General features: G+C 42.4%; 1 protein-coding gene across 1 annotated transcript in view; it reads right to left on the bottom strand.

Annotated features, from left to right (window-relative positions):
• LOC110508247 (collagen alpha-1(XI) chain) overlaps positions 1-19312 on the bottom strand; it is a 234535-nt gene that overhangs the window by 35996 nt on the left and 179227 nt on the right. The window contains exons 42-47 of the mRNA XM_036965973.1: positions 18985-19038; positions 17980-18033; positions 12573-12680; positions 6412-6465; positions 6139-6192; positions 4772-4879 (exon numbers count right to left, since the gene is read on the bottom strand). Of these exons, the coding sequence (XP_036821868.1) occupies positions 4772-4879; positions 6139-6192; positions 6412-6465; positions 12573-12680; positions 17980-18033; positions 18985-19038 (432 nt within the window). The remainder of the gene's footprint in view (positions 1-4771; positions 4880-6138; positions 6193-6411; positions 6466-12572; positions 12681-17979; positions 18034-18984; positions 19039-19312) is intronic.

Genomic DNA, 19312 nt, shown 5'->3' with positions numbered 1-19312 from the left:
AGAACTGTCTCTCCTATGGCCCTCCCTGGAGAGAGATATCAGCATGTTTATCACATTGATATCAGAACTATCTCTCCCTTCCCCCCTGTCTCTCCTCTGGGGCCCTGGAGAGAGATATCAGCATGGTTATCATATTGATATCAGAACTGTCTCTCCTATGGCCCTCCCTGGAGAGAGATATCAGCATGTTTATCACATTGATATCAGAACTATCTCTCCCTTCCCCCCTGTCTCTCCTCTGGGGCCCTGGAGAGAGATATCAGCATGGTTATCATATTGATATCAGAACTGTCTCTCCTATGGCCCTCCCTGGAGAGAGATATCAGCATGGTTATCATATTGATATCAAAACTATCTCTCCCTTCTCCCCTGTCTCTCCTCTTGGGCCCTGGAGAGAGAGAAATGTCACAACTGTTATCACACTGAGGATCAGTGGGTGTCACACTGGTAAAGTTTGATCTGTCACTATCTGTCCCCTCCATACCTGTCACTATCTGTCCCTGTTTGTTCCCTCCATACCTGTCCCTGTCTGTCCCTATCTGTTCCCTCCATACCTGTCACTATCTGTCCCTGTCTGTACCTGTCTGTTCCCTCCCTACCTGTCACTATCTGTCACTATCTGTCCCCTCCATCCCTGTCACTATCTGTCCCTGTCTGTTCCCTCCATACCTGTCCCTGTCTGTCCCTATCTGTTCCCTCCATACCTGTCACTATCTGTCCCTGTCTGTCCCTATCTGTTCCCTCCATACCTGTCACTATCTGTCCCTGTCTGTTCCCTCCCTACCTGTCACTATCTGTCCCTGTCTGTTCCCTCCATACCTGTCCCTGTCTGTCCCTATCTGTTCCCTCCATACCTGTCACTATCTGTCCCTGTCTGTCCCTATCTGTTCCCTCCATACCTGTCACTATCTGTCCCTGTCTGTTCCCTCCCTACCTGTCACTATCTGTCCCTGTCTGTTCCCTCCATACCTGTCACTATCTGTCCCCTCCATACCTGTCCTGGTCTATTCCCTCCATACCTGTCAGTATCTGTCCCTGTCTGTTCCCTCCATACCTGTCACTATCTGTCCCTGTCTGTCCCCTCCATACCTGTCAGTATTTGTCCCAGTCTGTTCCCTCCATACCTGTCAGTATCTGTCCCTGTCTGTTCCCTCCATACCTGTCACTATCTGTCCCTGTCTCTTCCCTCCATACCTGTCAGTATCTGTCCCTATCTGTCCCCTCCATACCTGTCACTATCTGTCCCCTCCATACCTGTCACTATCTGTCCCCTCCCTACCTGTCACCACCCGTCACTATCTGTCCCTGTCTGTTCCCTCCATACCTGTCACTATCTGTCCCTGTCTGTTCCCTCCATACCTGTCACTATCTGTCCCTGTCTGTTCCCTCCATACCTGTCCCTGTCTGTTACCTCCCTACCTGTCACTATCTGTCCCTGTCTGTTACCTCCATACCTGTCAGTATCTGTCCCTGTCTGTTCCCTCCATACCTGTCACTATCCGTTTCATTCTGACACTGTAAACAGATAGAGGAGCAGACAGCCATGTCGATATGCAGTGACGGACACTGAGTAGAGGAGGAGAAAGGGGTCTACGTCCCCTACGGCCCTGGTCAAAATGAATGGGAACAAGGGTGTCATTTGGGTGACAAGCCAGAGTCCTATCAGGGACTGGTGTTCTGTCCTGATTAAACCTGACAGGACGACACAACCACAAACCACAGCATAACCAACAATCAATGATCAACGCTCTGATATGAATTTAATGCGGCTGGGGTTGGATGGAAGCATAACTGTAATTTATGATATTGATCCTAATTTCTTCTCTTTCTGAGAGGGGAAGGGATAATCACTGATCATATCCAAATGCTCTGCTGGGCAACGATCAATTCGAAAATATGGATTGATCAAGCAGCCGGCCCAAGTATTTCCTATGGAGGAAACCCTGGTATAGTAAGGGAACAGCCAGGCTAGAAGAGTTGACTACAGTAAGGACCAGGTGTTATGTAGCCTTGTGAAAACAGCTAATAGGATTCACTGTACATCTGCCTGACGACTCAGTGCACCATTTGACATGATGGGGCTCTACTTGCCTGACGACTCAGGGCACCATTTGACATGATGGGGCTCTACTTGACTGACGACTCAGTGCACCATTTGACATGATGGGGCTTTACTAGCCTGACGACTCAGTGCACCATTTGACATGATGGGACTCTACTTGCCTGACGACTCAGTGCACCATTTGACATGATGGGACTCTACTTGCCTGACGACTCAGTGCACCATTTGACATGATGGGACTTTACTTGCCTGACGACTCAGTGCACCATTTGACATGATGGGACTCTACTTGCCTGACGACTCAGTGCACCATTTGACATGTTGGGGATTACTTGCCTGACGACTCAGTGCACCATTTGACATGATGGGACTTTACTTGCCTGACGACTCAGTGCACCATTTGACATGATGGGACTCTACTTTCCTGACGACTCAGTGCACCATTTGACATGATGGGGCTCTACTTGCCTGACGACTCAGTGCACCATTTGACATGATGGGGCTCTACTTCCCTGACGACTCAGTGCACCATTTGACATGTTGGGACTCTACTTGCCTGACGACTCAGTGCACCATTTGACATGATGGGACTTTACTAGCCTGACGACTCAGTGCACCATTTGACATGATGGGGCTCTACTTGCCTGACGACTCAGTGCACCATTTGACATGATGGGGCTCTACTTGCCTGACGACTCAGGGCACCATTTGACATGATGGGGCTCTACTTGACTGACGACTCAGTGCACCATTTGACATGATGGGGCTTTACTAGCCTGACGACTCAGTGCACCATTTGACATGATGGGACTCTACTTGCCTGACGACTCAGTGCACCATTTGACATGATGGGACTCTACTTGCCTGACGACTCAGTGCACCATTTGACATGATGGGACTTTACTTGCCTGACGACTCAGTGCACCATTTGACATGATGGGACTCTACTTGCCTGACGACTCAGTGCACCATTTGACATGTTGGGGATTACTTGCCTGACGACTCAGTGCACCATTTGACATGATGGGACTTTACTTGCCTGACGACTCAGTGCACCATTTGACATGATGGGACTCTACTTTCCTGACGACTCAGTGCACCATTTGACATGATGGGGCTCTACTTGCCTGACGACTCAGTGCACCATTTGACATGATGGGGCTCTACTTCCCTGACGACTCAGTGCACCATTTGACATGTTGGGACTCTACTTGCCTGACGACTCAGTGCACCATTTGACATGATGGGACTTTACTAGCCTGACGACTCAGTGCACCATTTGACATGATGGGGCTCTACTTGCCTGACGACTCAGTGCACCATTTGACATGATGGGGCTCTACTTCCCTGACGACTCAGTGCACCATTTGACATGTTGGGACTCTACTTGCCTGACGACTCAGTGCACCATTTGACATGATGGGACTTTACTAGCCTGACGACTCAGTGCACCATTTGACATGATGGGGCTCTACTTGCCTGACGACTCAGTGCACCATTTGACATGATGGGACTCTACTTGCCTGACGACTCAGTGCACCATTTGACATGATGGGACTTTACTTGCCTGACGACTCAGTGCACCATTTGACATGATGGGACTTTACTTCCCTGACGACTCAGTGCACCATTTGACATGTTGGGGATTACTTGCCTGACGACTCAGTGCACCATTTGACATGTTGGGGATTACTTGCCTGACGACTCAGTGCACCATTTGACATGTTGGGGATTACTTGCCTGACGACTCAGTGCACCATTTGACATGATGGGGCTCTACTTGCCTGACGACTCAGTGCACCATTTGACATGTTGGGGATTACTTCCCTGACGACTCAGTGCACCATTTGACATGTTGGGGATTACTTGCCTGACGACTCAGTGCACCATTTGACATGTTGGGGATTACTTGCCTGACGACTCAGTGCACCATTTGACATGATGGGACTCTACTTGCCTGACGACTCAAACTGAATTATTTCCGCTGCTCTATGTTCGCTACAGACTTCAGTCTGAGACTGACATCATCGAAGTCAGTTTGTGGTGATGTCAAAATGAAGGGGATGTCGTACAAAACAAAGTCATCGTCTCTAACCAATCAGAGGATAAAAGACAACGATGCATTTTTCAAAACGTCACTTTACACACGTGTGTTCTGGCTCTGGTTCAAACCCGTCGGTTTCAGGGACCAATCAGAACGGCTAGAATGTGTTTGCGTTCTAGACAATCGTTGGGGAGACACTCATCGCGGAGAAGAAACTAACGTCCGTCGCATGGCCAAAGTAAGGAGTTTGGGTAGCCAGGAAAACTGTACATAGCCTGGTCCCAGATCAGTTATGCCTTAACTTCCCACTGTTGTTGTGATGAATAGTTCGGAGCTGAGACTGTCTAAACCATGACTGTGATAATGATAATGTGTGAAGAGAATGCCCTGTCTTTCCCCTAAGCTGTGACTCATCAGAAGGGGACGCAGTAAGAGGAAGGATTCTCTACTGTGACTGTCACAAATAAAAAAAATCAATGCTCAATTACAGCTGCAATTAAGAAATATGAACCTCGATTTGTAACCTAATCACACACTGCTATACATAAATGAAAATACTATACACTAAGACATTCGTTTTTTTCCCTGTTTTATCTGTTCTAATTATCATTTATTGAATTAAAAACATGTAGATATTCTGTATTTGACTCAAACGGGATACTTACTCCACCACCGGGCTCTCCAGATGGTCCCGGGTTGCCGGCTTCACCGCTCTCTCCCTTCTCTCCATTACCTCCCATAGAACCCACTCCACCAGGAGGGCCTTGGGCACCCTGTGGATGGGATACAAATCAACCAATCAATCAATCAACTAACCAATCAATCAATCAACTAACCATCCAATCAATCAACCATCCAATCAATCAACCAATCAATCATCTAACCATCCAATCAATCAACTAACCAATCTATCAACCAACTAACCAATCAAATGATCAATCAATCAACAAACTAACCAATCAATCATTCAACTAACCATCCAATCAATCAACCATCCAATCAATCAACCAATCAATCAATCAACCAACCAATCAATCAACCAATCAACCAACCAATCAATCAATCAATCAACCAACCATCCAACCAATCAACCAACCAATCAATCATCCAGTCAACCATCCAATCAACCAACCAATCAACCAACCATCCAACCAATCAACCAACCAACCAATCAATCATCCAGTCAACCATCCAATCCACCAACCAATCAACCAACCATCCAATCAATCAACCAAACCAACCAATCATCCAGTCAACCATCCAATCAATCAACCAACCATCCAATCAATCAACCAACCAACCATCCAATCAATCAACCAACCAACCATCCAATCAATCAACCAACCATCCAATCAATCAACCAACCAATCATCCAGTCAACCATCCAATCAACCAACCAATCAATCAGCCAAGCAATCAACAAATCAATCAATACATCAACCAACCAACCTAATAACCAACCAACCAACCAAATAACCAACCAACCAACCAATCAATCATAAACAAATGTCAGGTCATCATAACACAGGGTATGGAGCCGCATGGTAGTGTAATGACATGCTAAACTATTCATTATAATAATATATACTCTAGTATAATGACATGCTAAACTATTCATTATAATAATAATATATACTCTAGTGTAATGACATGCTAAACTATTCATTATAATAATAATATATACTCTAGTATAATGACATGTTAAACTATTCATTATAATAATAATATATACTCTAGTATAATGACATGTTAAACTATTCATTATAATAATAATATATACTCTAGTATAATGACATGCTAAACTATTCATTATAATAATAATGTATACTCTAGTGTAATGACATGCTAAACTATTCATTATAATAATAATATATACTCTAGTATAATGACATGTTAAACTATTCATTATAATAATAATATATACTCTAGTGTAATGACATGCTAAACTATTCATTATAATAATAATATATACTCTAGTATAATGACATGTTAAACTATTCATAATAATAATATTGAATATTCAGACACTTACGTCAGCTCCACTAGAACCCTGGGGACCTCTGGGACCTGGAGGACCAGGTGGACCCTGTCAACGTAAACAATCAACAATAACACCATGTCAACCTAAACAATCAACAATAACACCAGGTCAACGCAAACAATCAACAATAACACCATGTCAACATAAACAACAAACAATAAACATTAAGACCGTGACATCACAACAGGCTGGATCCAATCAAGTAGCTTGGAGTCTACTTGGCCATTTGTACTCTGGTGTGATTCCCAAAAATGGCCGCCTTACCATCGGGCCGACGTCCCCATTCTCTCCCTTCTCTCCTGATGTACCAGGCAGCCCCTGGGGGGGAAAAAAAAGGAGAGGCCCTCTTTACTAATACTCAACAACAAGGACGTGGCTCACATTGAATAATGTATCATGGTCGGCAATGATGATACCGATTTGAAATGGATACGGGCAGCTCTTGTTATTTCTTTACACTATTTGTTCTAACTATCCTAACAACATATCAATAACACTGATTACACAATATACATATTTATATATATGACATATTTATCATACGGTAGCATAACAGAAATTAACTCAAATTTTGGTTAGAAATGCAGGCTTTGGTACAATTGAGTGTTCAGAGATCCTCACGCATTGCACTGCAGCATAATACTGTGTGTGTGTGTGTGTGTGTGTGTGTGTTGAATTAATGTTGAACACATGAACAAACCCAAAACTCTTGCAGAATAAAGACATAATTATTCAGCAGGAACACCTAGGTAATTATGGTCTACGGGAGGCCTGGCTGCAATCACACCATCTAAAATAACAAGTTGCGATGTGATTTGTCAACATCCACAGGAAACAGGAACTAAAGCTAGCTGAAGACAATCAGTTGTTTTCTTGTGTTGTAAAGAGAGGCAAAGAGAATGAGAGAGAGAGAGAGATAGTGAGAGCGACAGAGAGAGACAGAGAGAGAGAGACAGAGAGAGATAGAAAGAGAGAGAGAAACAGAGACAGAGAGAGCGAGAGAGAGAGACAGAGAGAGAGCGAGAGAGAGAGCAACAGAGACAGAGAGAGATAAAGAGCGAGAGCAAAAGACAGCGACAGAGAGACACAGAGAGAGAGTGAGAGAGAGAGAGAGAGAGAGAGAGAGAGAGAAAGAGAGAGAGAGAGAAAAAATGGGAGAGAGGGTGTACTGTAATTGATATGTGGGGGTAATAATACAGTTGTGATAGGTTAGTTTCAGCCATTGTGACACTATATGAGAAAATGTATGGTCATTTAGTTGGTCATTGGAGAGAGAGCTAATTTATTTACCTCTGCTCTTATAAACACAGTGAAGACTGAAACCTCTGCCCTTATAAACACAGTAAAGACTGAAACCTCTGCCCTTATAAACACAGTGAAGACTGAAACCTCTGCCCTTATAAACACAGTGTAGACTGAAACCTCTGCCCTTATAAACACAGTGAAGACTGAAACCTCTGCCCTTATAAACACAGTGAAGACTGAAACCTCTGCCCTTATAAACACAGTGAAGACTGAAACCTCTGCCCTTATAAACACAGTGAAGACTGAAAACTCTGCCCTTATAAACACAGTGAAGACTGAAACCTCTGTCCTTATAAACACAGTGAAGACTGAAACCTCTGCCCTTATAAACACAGTGAAGACTGAAACCTTTGCCCTTATAAACACAGTGAAGACTGAAACCTCTGCCCTTATAAACACAGTGTAGACTGAAACCTCTGCCCTTATAAACACAGTGAAGACTGAAACCTCTGCCCTTATAAACACAGTGAAGACTGAAACCTCTGCCCTTATAAACACAGTGAAGACTGAAACCTCTGTCCTTATAAATACAGTGAAGACTGAAACATCTGTCCTTATAAACACAGTGAAGACTGAAACCTCTGCCCTTATAAACACAGTGAAGACTGAAACCTCTGCCCTTATAAACACAGTGAAGACTGAAACATCTGTCCTTATAAACACAGTGAAGACTGAAACCTCTGCCCTTATAAACACAGTGAAGACTGAAAGCTCTGCCCTTATAAACACAGTGAAGACTGAAACCTCTGCCCTTATAAACACAGTGAAGACTGAAACCTCTGCCCTTATAAACACAGTGAAGACTGAAACCTCTGCCCTTATAAACACAGTGAAGACTGAAACCTCTGCCCTTATAAACACAGTGAAGACTGAAACCTCTGTCCTTATAAACACAGTGAAGACTGAAACCTCTGCCCTTATAAACACAGTGAAGACTGAAACCTCTGCCCTTATAAACACAGTGAAGACTGAAACCTCTGCCCTTATAAACACAGTGAAGACTGAAACCTCTGTCCTTATAAACACAGTGAAGACTGAAACCTCTGCCCTTATAAACACAGTGAAGACTGAAACCTCTGCCCTTATAAACACAGTGAAGACTGAAACCTCTGCCCTTATAAACACAGTGAAGACTGAAACCTCTTCCCTTATAAACACAGTGAAGACTGAAACCTCTGCCCTTATAAACACAGTGAAGACTGAAACCTCTGCCCTTATAAACACAGTGAAGACTGAAACCTCTGTAACGATAACGATACGATAATGCTGTTTTGATAATGACGCGATGCCAATGTTGTTGTGATAATGATGTGATAATGTCGAGATAGTGTTATTCTGACAATGCTGTTATGATAATGATGTATGGCTAATGTGGCTATGATGCTAATGTTTTTCTGATAATGTTGGTACGAAACTGTTGCTGTGACAAGGCTGTAATGATAATGTTGTAGTGATAATGACACAATAACAATGCCAAGATAACGTTATTCTGATCATGTCGATGTGATAACGATGTTACGATAACTTTGTTATGATAATGTCTTACACGACGTTGTGATAATGCTGTTACGACAACGTTGTTGTGATAATGCTGTTACGATAATGCTGTTGAGATATACGCTATATGAGCATAGTAAATGTGCTGAGGCTTAGGAGGGACAGAGATATACGCTATATGAGCAGAGTAAATGTGCTGAGGCTTAGGAGGGACAGAGATATACGCTATATGAGCATAGTAAATGTGCTGAGGCTCAGGAGGGACAGAGATATACGCTATATGAGCAGAGTAAATGTGCTGAGGCTTAGGAGGGACAGAGATATACGCTATATGAGCAGAGTAAATGTGCTGAGGCTTAGGAGGGACAGAGATATACGCTATATGAGCAGAGTAAATGTGCTGAGGCTTAGGAGGGACAGAGATATACGCTATATGAGCAGAGTAAATGTGCTGAGGCTTAGGAGGGACAGAGATATACGCTATATGAGCAGAGTAAATGTCACATTTTGATGCCCCTTCTGACAGTGGTTCCATTGACTGAGCATTGCAACGCTGCAGAAAGAGTAGGGAAATGCCAACGCATAAAGTCAACATTCATGGATTCATTCGGTCTGAACTGATGCATTTCAGTCTTCCTCAAATGCCAAATAGTTTGTGTGTTTGTGTGTGGGTTTATGTGTGTATGTGTGTGTATGGGTTTATGTGTGTATGTGTGTGTGTGTGTGTGCAGTGTGTGTGTGTGTGTGTGTGTGTGTGTGTGTGTGTGTGTGTGTGTAATGTGTGTGTGTGTATGGGTTTATGTGTGTGTGTGTGTGTGTGTGTGTGTGTGTATGGGTTTATCTGTGTGTGTGTGTGTGTGTATGCGTTTATGTGTGTGTGTATGGGTTTATGTGTGTGTGTTTGTGTGTGCTGTCAGAGCCTTTGTTAGGTCCTTGTGTCCTTGTGTCATGTAGGTCTGGGAAGGCCCTGGGGCACACACATTACTGTGTTGATTATAATGGGATATGGCTGGAAACCAACGGAGACTCTCCCAGTTACATTAGTCCACAGGCAGAATGACTGGAAACCAATGGAGACTCTCCCAGTAACATTAGTCCACAGGCAGAATGATGGAAACCAACGGAGACTCTCCCAGTAACATTAGTCCACAGGCAGAATGATGGAAACCAATGGAGACTCTCCCAGTTACATTAGTCCACAGGCAGAACGCCTGAAAACCAATGGAGACTCTCCCAGTAACATTAGTCCACAGGCAGAACGCCTGGAAACCAATGGAGACTCTCCCAGTTACATTAGTCCACAGGCAGAATGATGGAAACCAACAGAGATTCTCCCAGTAACATTAGTCCACAGGCAGAATGATGGAAACGAACGGAGATTCTCCCAGTAACATAAGTCCACAGGCAGAATGATGGAAACCAATGGAGATTCTCCCAGTAACATTAGTCCACAGGCAGAATGATGGAAACGAACGGAGATTCTCCCAGTAACATAAGTCCACAGGCAGGATGATGGAAACCAATGGAGACTCTCCCAGTAACATTAGTCCACAGGCAGAATGATGGAAACGAACGGAGATTCTCCCAGTAACATAAGTCCACAGGCAGAATGATGGAAACCAATGGAGATTCTCCCAGTAACATTAGTCCACAGGCAGAATGATGGAAACCAATGGAGACTCTCCCAGTAACATTAGTCCACCGGCAGAATGATGGAAACCAATGGAGACTCTCCCAGTAACATAAGTCCACAGGCAGAATGATGGAAACCAATGGAGACTCTCCCAGTAACATTAGTCCACAGGCAGAATGATGGAAACCAATGGAGACTCTCCCAGTAACATAAGTCCACAGGCAGAATGATGGAAACCAATGGAGACTCTCCCAGTAACATTAGTCCACAGGCAGAATGATGGAAACCAATGGAGACTCTCCCAGTAACATAAGTCCACAGGCAGAATGATGGAAACCAATGGAGACTCTCCCAGTAACATTAGTCCACAGGCAGAATGTATGGAGATGGATGTTCAGTACTGTCTGCATCAGTAGCAATAGCTGTGTGTGTCTGCACTGTCTGCATCAGTAGCAATAGCTGTGTGTGTCTGCACTGTCTGCATCAGTAGCAATAGCTGTGTGTGTCTGCACTGTCTGCATCAGTAGCAATAGCTGTGTGTGTCTGCACTGTCTGCATCAGTAGCAATAGCTGTGTGTGTCTGCACTGTCTGCATCAGTAGCAATAGCTGTGTGTGTCTGCACTGTCTGCATCAGTAGCAATAGCTGTGTGTGTCTGCACTGTCTGCATTAGGACTGGTTGAGCTTCAGGTGAAAACACGACAGGCGAAGAGGCTACACACTGTAAAAAGTGGGACAGCGCCGTTGTTCATCTGAAGTGTTTTTTCTTCTTCTGATTGGTACGATCGAAAAAAATATGTTTTTTATTTTTTTTATTTTATCTATTCTATTCTAAATTTGTCTGAAATTAAATAATGAATTTGATCAATGTGATTTTTTTGTTGTTGTATTGAACGAAATGTTCTAAATCGCTTTAAACACCTCATGCACATTCACATTGCATAGCAGTTCGTTATTTTTGGCCACCCGTGAGAGTGAATGTCATTCCGGGTAATGTGTTGTGATGTATATTCGTTATTTAAAGTTAAACTCATACACGGCCAGAACTAAATCTGTAATCATACCTGCATAAAGAGCATGTGATCATATGGATACAATACCTGTGTTATTAGTCTTATACAAAGAATGTGTTTGGAGTTATTATTTCATGTTATTGAACCAACTTAAAATTCTTGATTTAGAGGGAACGTATTTCATTGTTTGTAAGCCAATTGAAGACATTTGAGTTGGTACAGTAATTCCAACGTGAAAAATCTACTTGCAACCAACATGACAAATTGGGTTGTACTGTATATACATCAAACATCAGGATTCATGTTCTTTATTACATGTTTTAATATACTATAATATATAACTATGCAAGTCAGTTAAAATAACAAATTCTTATTTACAATGACGGCCTGCCCCGGCCAAACCCGACGCTGGGCCAATTGTGCGCCGCCCTATGGGACTCCCAATCACGACTGGATGTGATGCAGCCTGGATTCAAACCAGGGTCTGTAGTGATGCCTCTAGCACTGAGATGCAGAGACTTTAGACCGCTTAGGCCACTCGGGATATTAGGTATTGAATGTTGAAAGAAATAGGTTGCAACTTGAAATTTGTTTTTTTTAAACGATTAAATAGAACCGTTGGCATTGAATCATATATTTGGTTTCAACAAATGTATTTTTTTTTTCAATTTTGAAAAAAAAAAAAAACATATTTACTTGCAACCAATTAAAGAAATGTTTTTTTTAAGATACTTTTTTAAAGACAAATTTTGACAGTGTAGTACATACCACTAATACAATACATCAACGTTTTCTGTTTTGCTGTAAACTATATAGTGTGAGAATTATAGAGGAGAGATTAACTGAAGCCAACAATGGTGATGCTTGATGTCCGACGCTGTCTGTCTGCGTGTGTGTGTGTGTGTGTGTGTGTGTGTGTGTGTGTGTGTGTGTGTGTGTGTGTGTGTATGCGTGTGTGTGTATGATGTGTAGTCGTACCTGCAGTCCGATGGGCCCAGGTAGCCCAGGGAATCCTCTGGATCCTTCGTCTCCCTTCTGGCCAAACATACCCTGCTGACCCCTGGGTCCTGACTCACCATCACTACCCTGGAAGGCAGAGGTCAGAGGTTAGATGTCAAGAGTTGGTGGAATCAGTACAGTATTCTAGCTGGAGGCCTGATAGGAAGTGAGGAGCTGAACTGTGCTGACTTAATCTGTGGGAGCACCACATGGCTACATGGTAGATAGAGACAGAGAGAGAGAGAGCCAGACAGAGAGAGAGAGAGAGAGAGAGAGAGAGAGAGAGAGAGAGAGAGAGAGAGAGAGAGAGAGAGAGAGAGAGAGAGAGAGAGAGAGAGAGAGAGACAGACAGACAGACAGAGGGAGAGAGGGGAGCTAGAGAAAGAGAGAGAGAGACAGAGAGAGAGAGAGAGAGAGAGAGAGAGAGAGAGAGAGAGAGAGAGAGAGAGAGAGAGAGAGAGAGAGAGAGAGAGAGAGAGAGAGACAGACAGACAGACAGAGGGAGAGAGGGGAGCTAGAGAAAGAGAGAGAGAGACAGAGAGAGAGAGAGAGAGAGAGAGAGAGAGAGAGAGAGAGGGAGGGGGAGAGAGAGAGCTGAGATAGTGAGTAGGTGGAGGCTGAGGGGTTGTGTTGTGTTGGGTTGCCTTTAGGGGGCGGGAATAGGCAGAATTCTGTGTTTTGGATCTGACCTGACCTGTGGAGAGCTGAGTTGAAGTAGGGTACGCCCTAAACTGCACCCTATTAGCAATGTAGTGCACTTATTTTGACCAGAAGCCTATGGGTAGTTATGCACTATAAAAGGGAAGGGAAATAGGGTGTAATTTGAGATACGATAGTTTTGCTTGGCCAGAACAACAGCCCAGTACATGGAGGACTGTGGAGTTTGGCTTGTGAGACTAGTGTAGAGGCTACTGCATGATTGAGACACCATGTAGAGGTTTGAGAGATGGTGGCTGTTTCAAGGGAACAGTCAGACTTTAGCTAACTATTACAAATCTCTTCTCAGTAGACACAGCTTTGAAAGTCAGGTACACATCTGTATCTACAGTTCTCTTAAAGATGTTCAGGGGCTTATCTTTCTGTGTTTTAATATCCTAAACATATGTTCTCGCTGTAGTCTCTCTGTAGTCTCTCTCTAGTCTTGTTGTAGTCTTGTTGTAGTCTTTCTATAGTTATGTTGCAGTTTTTCTATAGTCTTGTTGTAGTCTTTCTGTAGTCTTTCTGTAGTCTTGTTGTAGACTTGTTGTAGTCTTTCTATAGTATTGTTGTAGTCTTTCTGTAGTCTTTCTGTAGTCTTTCTGTAGTCTTTCTATAGTCTTGTTGTAGACTTGTTGTAGTCTTTCTATAGTCTTTCTGTAGTCTTTCTGTAGTCTTTCTGTAGTCTTTCTGTAGTCTTTCTATAGTCTTGTTGTAGACTTGTTGTAGTCTTTCTATAGTCTTGTTGTAGTCTTGTTGTAGTCTTTTTATAGTCTTGCTGTAGTCTCTCTGTAGTCTTTCTATAGTCTTTCTGTAGTCTTTCTGTAGTCTTTCTGTAGTCTTTCTATAGTCTTTCTGTAGTCTTTCTGTGTTTTAACATCCTAAACATATGTTCTCGCTGTAGTCTCTCTGTAGTCTCTCTCTAGTCTTGTTGTAGTCTTGTTGTAGTCTTTCTATAGTTATGTTGCAGTTTTTCTATAGTCTTGTTGTAGTCTTTCTGTAGTCTTTCTGTAGTCTTGTTGTAGACTTGTTGTAGTCTTTCTATAGTATTGTTGTAGTCTTTCTGTAGTCTTTCTGTAGTCTTTCTGTAGTCTTTCTATAGTCTTTCTATAGTCTTGTTGTAGACTTGTTGTAGTCTTTCTATAGTCTTTCTGTAGTCTTTCTGTAGTCTTTCTGTAGTCTTTCTATAGTCTTGTTGTAGACTTGTTGTAGTCTTTCTATAGTCTTGTTGTAGTCTTGTTGTAGTCTTTTTATAGTCTTGCTGTAGTCTCTCTGTAGTCTTTCTATAGTCTTTCTGTAGTCTTTCTGTAGTCTCTCTGTAGTCTTTCTATAGTCTTTCTGTAGTCTTTCTGTAGTCTTTCTATAGTCTTTCTGTAGTCTTTCTGTAGTCTTTCTATAGTCTTGTTGTAGACTTGTTGTAGTCTTTCTATAGTTATGTTGTAGTTTTTTTATAGTATTGTTGTAGTCTTTCTGTAGTCTTTCTGTAGTCTTTCTGTAGTCTTTCTGTAGTCTTTCTATAGTCTTGTTGTAGTCTTGTTGTAGTCTTTTTATAGTCTTGTTGTAGACTTGTTGTAGTCTTTCTATAGTCTTTCTGTAGTCTTGTTGTAGTCTTTTTATAGTTATGTTGTAGTTTTTCTATAGTATTGTTGTAGTATTGTTGTAGTCTTTCTGTAGTCTTTCTGTAGTCTTTCTGTAGTCTTTCTGTAGTCTTGTTGTAGACTTGTTGTAGTCTTTCTATAGTCTTGTTGTAGTCTTGTTGTAGTCTTTTTATAGTCTTGCTGTAGTCTCTCTCTAGTCTTGTTGTAGTCTTTCTATCGTCTTGTTGTAGTCTTTCTATAGTCTTGTTGTAGTCTTTCTATAGTCTTGTTGTAGTCTTGTTGTAGTCTTTTTATAGTCTTGCTGTAGTCTCTCTCTAGTCTTGTTGTAGTCTTTCTATCGTCTTGTTGTAGTCTTTCTATATTCTTGTTGTAGTCTTTCTATAGTCTTGTTGTAGTCTTTCTATAGTCTTGTTGTAGTATTGTTGTAGTCTTGCCCTAGTCTTGTTGTAGTCTCGATGTAGTCTTGCTGTAGTATTGTTGTAGTCCTGCCCTAGTCTTGTTGTAGTCTTGTTGTAGTCTTGTTGTTCTACTCTCATACAAGACAAAGGTAGTTTTGATCTTGGGCATTTGGGTACTAAAGAAGATAAACCACTCCAACAGAAGTCACAGCTGAAGCCAGTCAGCTTTATCATGTGATATAATCAGATTTGGATCATATTTAGACTGGGAGTGCCACCTGGCTCTGCCAGTGTGTCTCAGTAGGCAGGTCATTGCCCCACCAGACAGAGGCCTAGGCGTCTGTAATAACGTCTGTAAATAGAAACCTATTCCCCATGTAGTGGACTACTTTTGACCAGGGCTGATAGGATATAGGGAATAGGGTGCCAATTGGGATGAAGGCCTAGCCATGATCTAATAATATGACAGATAATATTACTGTCCTGATGACCTGCAGCACTGAGCTGTGAAATGAAGAGAGTTGGTGTGACTATATTGGTGTTGGTGTGACTATATTGGTGTGACTATTTTGGTGTTGGTGTGACTATATTGGTGTGACTATATTGGTGTTGGAGTGAATATATTGGTGTTGGTGTGACTATATTGGTGTGACTATATTGGTGTTGGTGTGAATATATTGGTGTTGGTGTGACTATATGGGTGTTGGTGTGACTATATGGGTGTGACTATATTGGTGTTGGTGTGACTATATTGGTGTGACTATATTGGTGTTGGTGTGACTATATTGGTGTTGCTGTGACTATATTGGTTTGACTATATTGCTGTTGGTGCGAATATATTGGTGTTGGTGTGACTATATTGGTGTTGGTGTGACTATATGGGTGTGGCTATATTGGTGTTGGTGTGACTATATTGGTGTGACTATATTGGTGTTGGTGCGAATATATTGGTGTTGGTGTGACTATATTGGTGTTGGTGTGACTATATGTGTGTGGCTATATTGGTGTTGGTGTGACTATATTGGTGTGACTATATTGGTGCTGGTGTGACTATATAGGTATGACTATATTGGTGTGACTATATTGGTGTTGGTGTGACTATATTGGTGTGACTATATTGGTGCTTGTGTGACTATATAGGTGTGACTATATTGGTGTTGGTGTGACTATATTGGTGTGACTATTGGTGTTGGTGTGACTATATGGGTGTGACTATTGGTGTTGGTGTGACTATATGGGTGTGACTATATTGGTGTTGGTGAGAATATATTGGTGTTGGTTTGACTATATTGGTATTGGTGTGACTATATTGGTGTGACTATATTGGTGCTGGTGTGACTATATAGGTGTGACTATATTGGTGTTGGTGTGACTATATTGGTGTGACTATTGGTGTTGGTGTGACTATATGGGTGTGACTATTGGTGTTGGTGTGACTACATGGGTGTGACTATATTGGTGTTGGTGAGAATATATTGGTGTTGGTTTGACTATATTGGTGTTGGTGTGACTATATGGGTGTGGCTATATTGGTGTCGGTGCGAATATATTGGTGTTGGTGTGACTATATTGGTGTTGGTGTGACTATATTGGTGTGACTATATTGGTGTTGGTGCAAATATATTGGTGTTGGTATGACTATATTGGTGTTGGTGTGACTATATTGGTGTTGGTGTGACTATATGGGTGTTGGTGTGACTATATGGGTATGACTATATTGGTGTGATTATATTGGTGTGACTATATTGGTGTTGGTGTGACTACATTGGTGTGACTATATTGGTGTTGGTGTGACTATATTGGTGTTGGTGTGACTACATGCGTGTGGCTATATAGGTATGACTATATTGGTGTGACTATATTGGTGTGACTATATTGGTGTGACTATATGGGTATGACTATATTGGTGTGATTATATTGGTGTGACTATATTGGTGTTGGTGTGACTATATTGGTGTTGGTGTGACTATATTGGTGTGACTATATTGGTGTTGGTGTGGCTATATAGGAATGACTATATTGGTGTGATTATATTGGTTTGACTATATTGGTGTGACTATATTGGTGTGACTATATGGGTGTGACTATATGGGTGTGACTACATGGGTGTGTCTATATGGGTGTGACTATATTGGTGTGACTATATTGGTATATCTATATTGGTGTGACTATATTGGTGTGTCTATATTGGTGTGACTATATTGGTGTGTCTATATTGGTGTGACTATATTGGTGTGGCTATATTGAAATAACAAGAGGGTGGGTGTGGTGTAATTGAGTGGTGTCTGTCTGAATACAGGTGCTGAGGAGAGTGCTGAATTATACTGCACAGTGCATTACTGTGTGGTTGTACTGTCTGGTTGCACTGTGTGGTTGTACTGTGTAGTTGCACTGTGTGGTTGCACTGTGTAGTTGCACTGTGTGGTTGCACTGTGTAGTTGCACTGTGTAGTTGCACTGTGTGGTTGCACGGTGTAGTTGCACTGTGTGGTTGCACTGTGTAGTTGCACTGTGTAGTTGCACTGTGTGGTTGCACTGTGTAGTTGCACTGTGTAGTTGTACTGTGTAGTTGTACTGTGTAGTTGCACTGTGTAGTTGCAGTGGAATAACAAGGGGTGAGTTGAGGGCTGAGCTGATTGGTGACAGTTCGGGGTTGATGAGTTTGGTGAGAGGTTAAATGTGAATTAATACTCACGGCAGGACCAGGAGCTCCGATGACACCTTGAAGACCAGATGGCCCAGGAGGACCCTGCCCACCACCACCGAAACAGAGAGGTTAACAACAGGGACAGAGACACAGTTAGCGACAGTGCCTTCACATGCTTAAGCACTACATTTACCTGTGGTTACTTTTATGATTCTAAATGAGCTGTCCCCAACAATGGACGACCTTAAGGTCATTTGAGGCGACTGCAGGGCTGGCCCTAGCGAGATTTGGTTGGGGGGGCCCCCTACCTCGCAGCAAAACATTTTAGTAGGCCACCCACTGGACTGACAGTGGAGAGGATTAGTTTTAAAGTACATTTTCTGCAATTCAAAAAAACATTTCCATGGAGTTTAGAGAAAATGTAGCAGTGTTTTGTCTTTTTAAAAGCACGTTTTCTGTCATTCCATACACTTTGCCATGGGACGAAGAGAACATCTGGCATTTGTGCAACACATTTCATGCAATTCTACTCCTTTTGCCCTGGGGCAGAGCAATTTTTGTTTCCCAGGTTTAGAGCTAATTTCCTGCGATTATACACATTTTGACCTTGACTTTACACCATGTTAATATGATATCTGAGTGAGAGTGACTAACAAAATCAATGCGGGCTCCTGGGCACACGCTCTGCGTGCCCGATGGGAATTCGGCCATGATTACTACAAGTTTAGATAGTCGGCTAGACAAATTTACCAATCAAACATTTTTTTGCCGACGCTAATTGAGTGACTCTCAGTGACTAAGATAACACTACAAAAACTGCTGAAGGAAAACCACATTTCGGGAATTGCATCTTGTGTATTCTACTATTCTTTCTCTAAACAGGAAGTTGAGACCCAGACTGATATTTATTTTATTTTGGTCAGGGTGACTCTGGGTGACTTCCTTGGATGTTTTCTCATCCTCCGGTCTTTGCACCAGTAAAGGCTTGTCTCTGATTTCGGGTGAAGTTTCTCTAGACATTTCCTACACGAGGAAAATGTGATGAGAACTCACCTGTTCACCCTTGTCTGCTTTGCTTCCCTTCTGGCCAGGCTCACCAACCTCTCCCTGGGACAGAACACACAACAACAGTTATGATAATGATACCTATACATCGTCTTTATACTGTATAGTGCTAGGAATCAAAGACGCTTGAAGTCCTATTTTATTTTTAGCTCCTCATAAAATAATTTCTGCCTCGCTGTTTAGTCAAGTCCAATATTTTCCAACTGTCACCTTTACTGAGATTAGGTGGTAAATATTATTTGTGGAGATTTTAATTTGATTGGACAACAAAGACCCTGGGTTGGTGTTTGCAATTAATTGATTACTTGGCTCGGTC

The sequence above is a fragment of the Oncorhynchus mykiss genome, chromosome 28 (genome assembly GCF_013265735.2).
Source record: "Oncorhynchus mykiss isolate Arlee chromosome 28, USDA_OmykA_1.1, whole genome shotgun sequence".
Taxonomy (NCBI): domain Eukaryota; kingdom Metazoa; phylum Chordata; class Actinopteri; order Salmoniformes; family Salmonidae; genus Oncorhynchus; species Oncorhynchus mykiss.
Note: the sequence above shows the minus strand (reverse complement) of the source record. Positions and strands in the feature narration are given on the sequence as shown.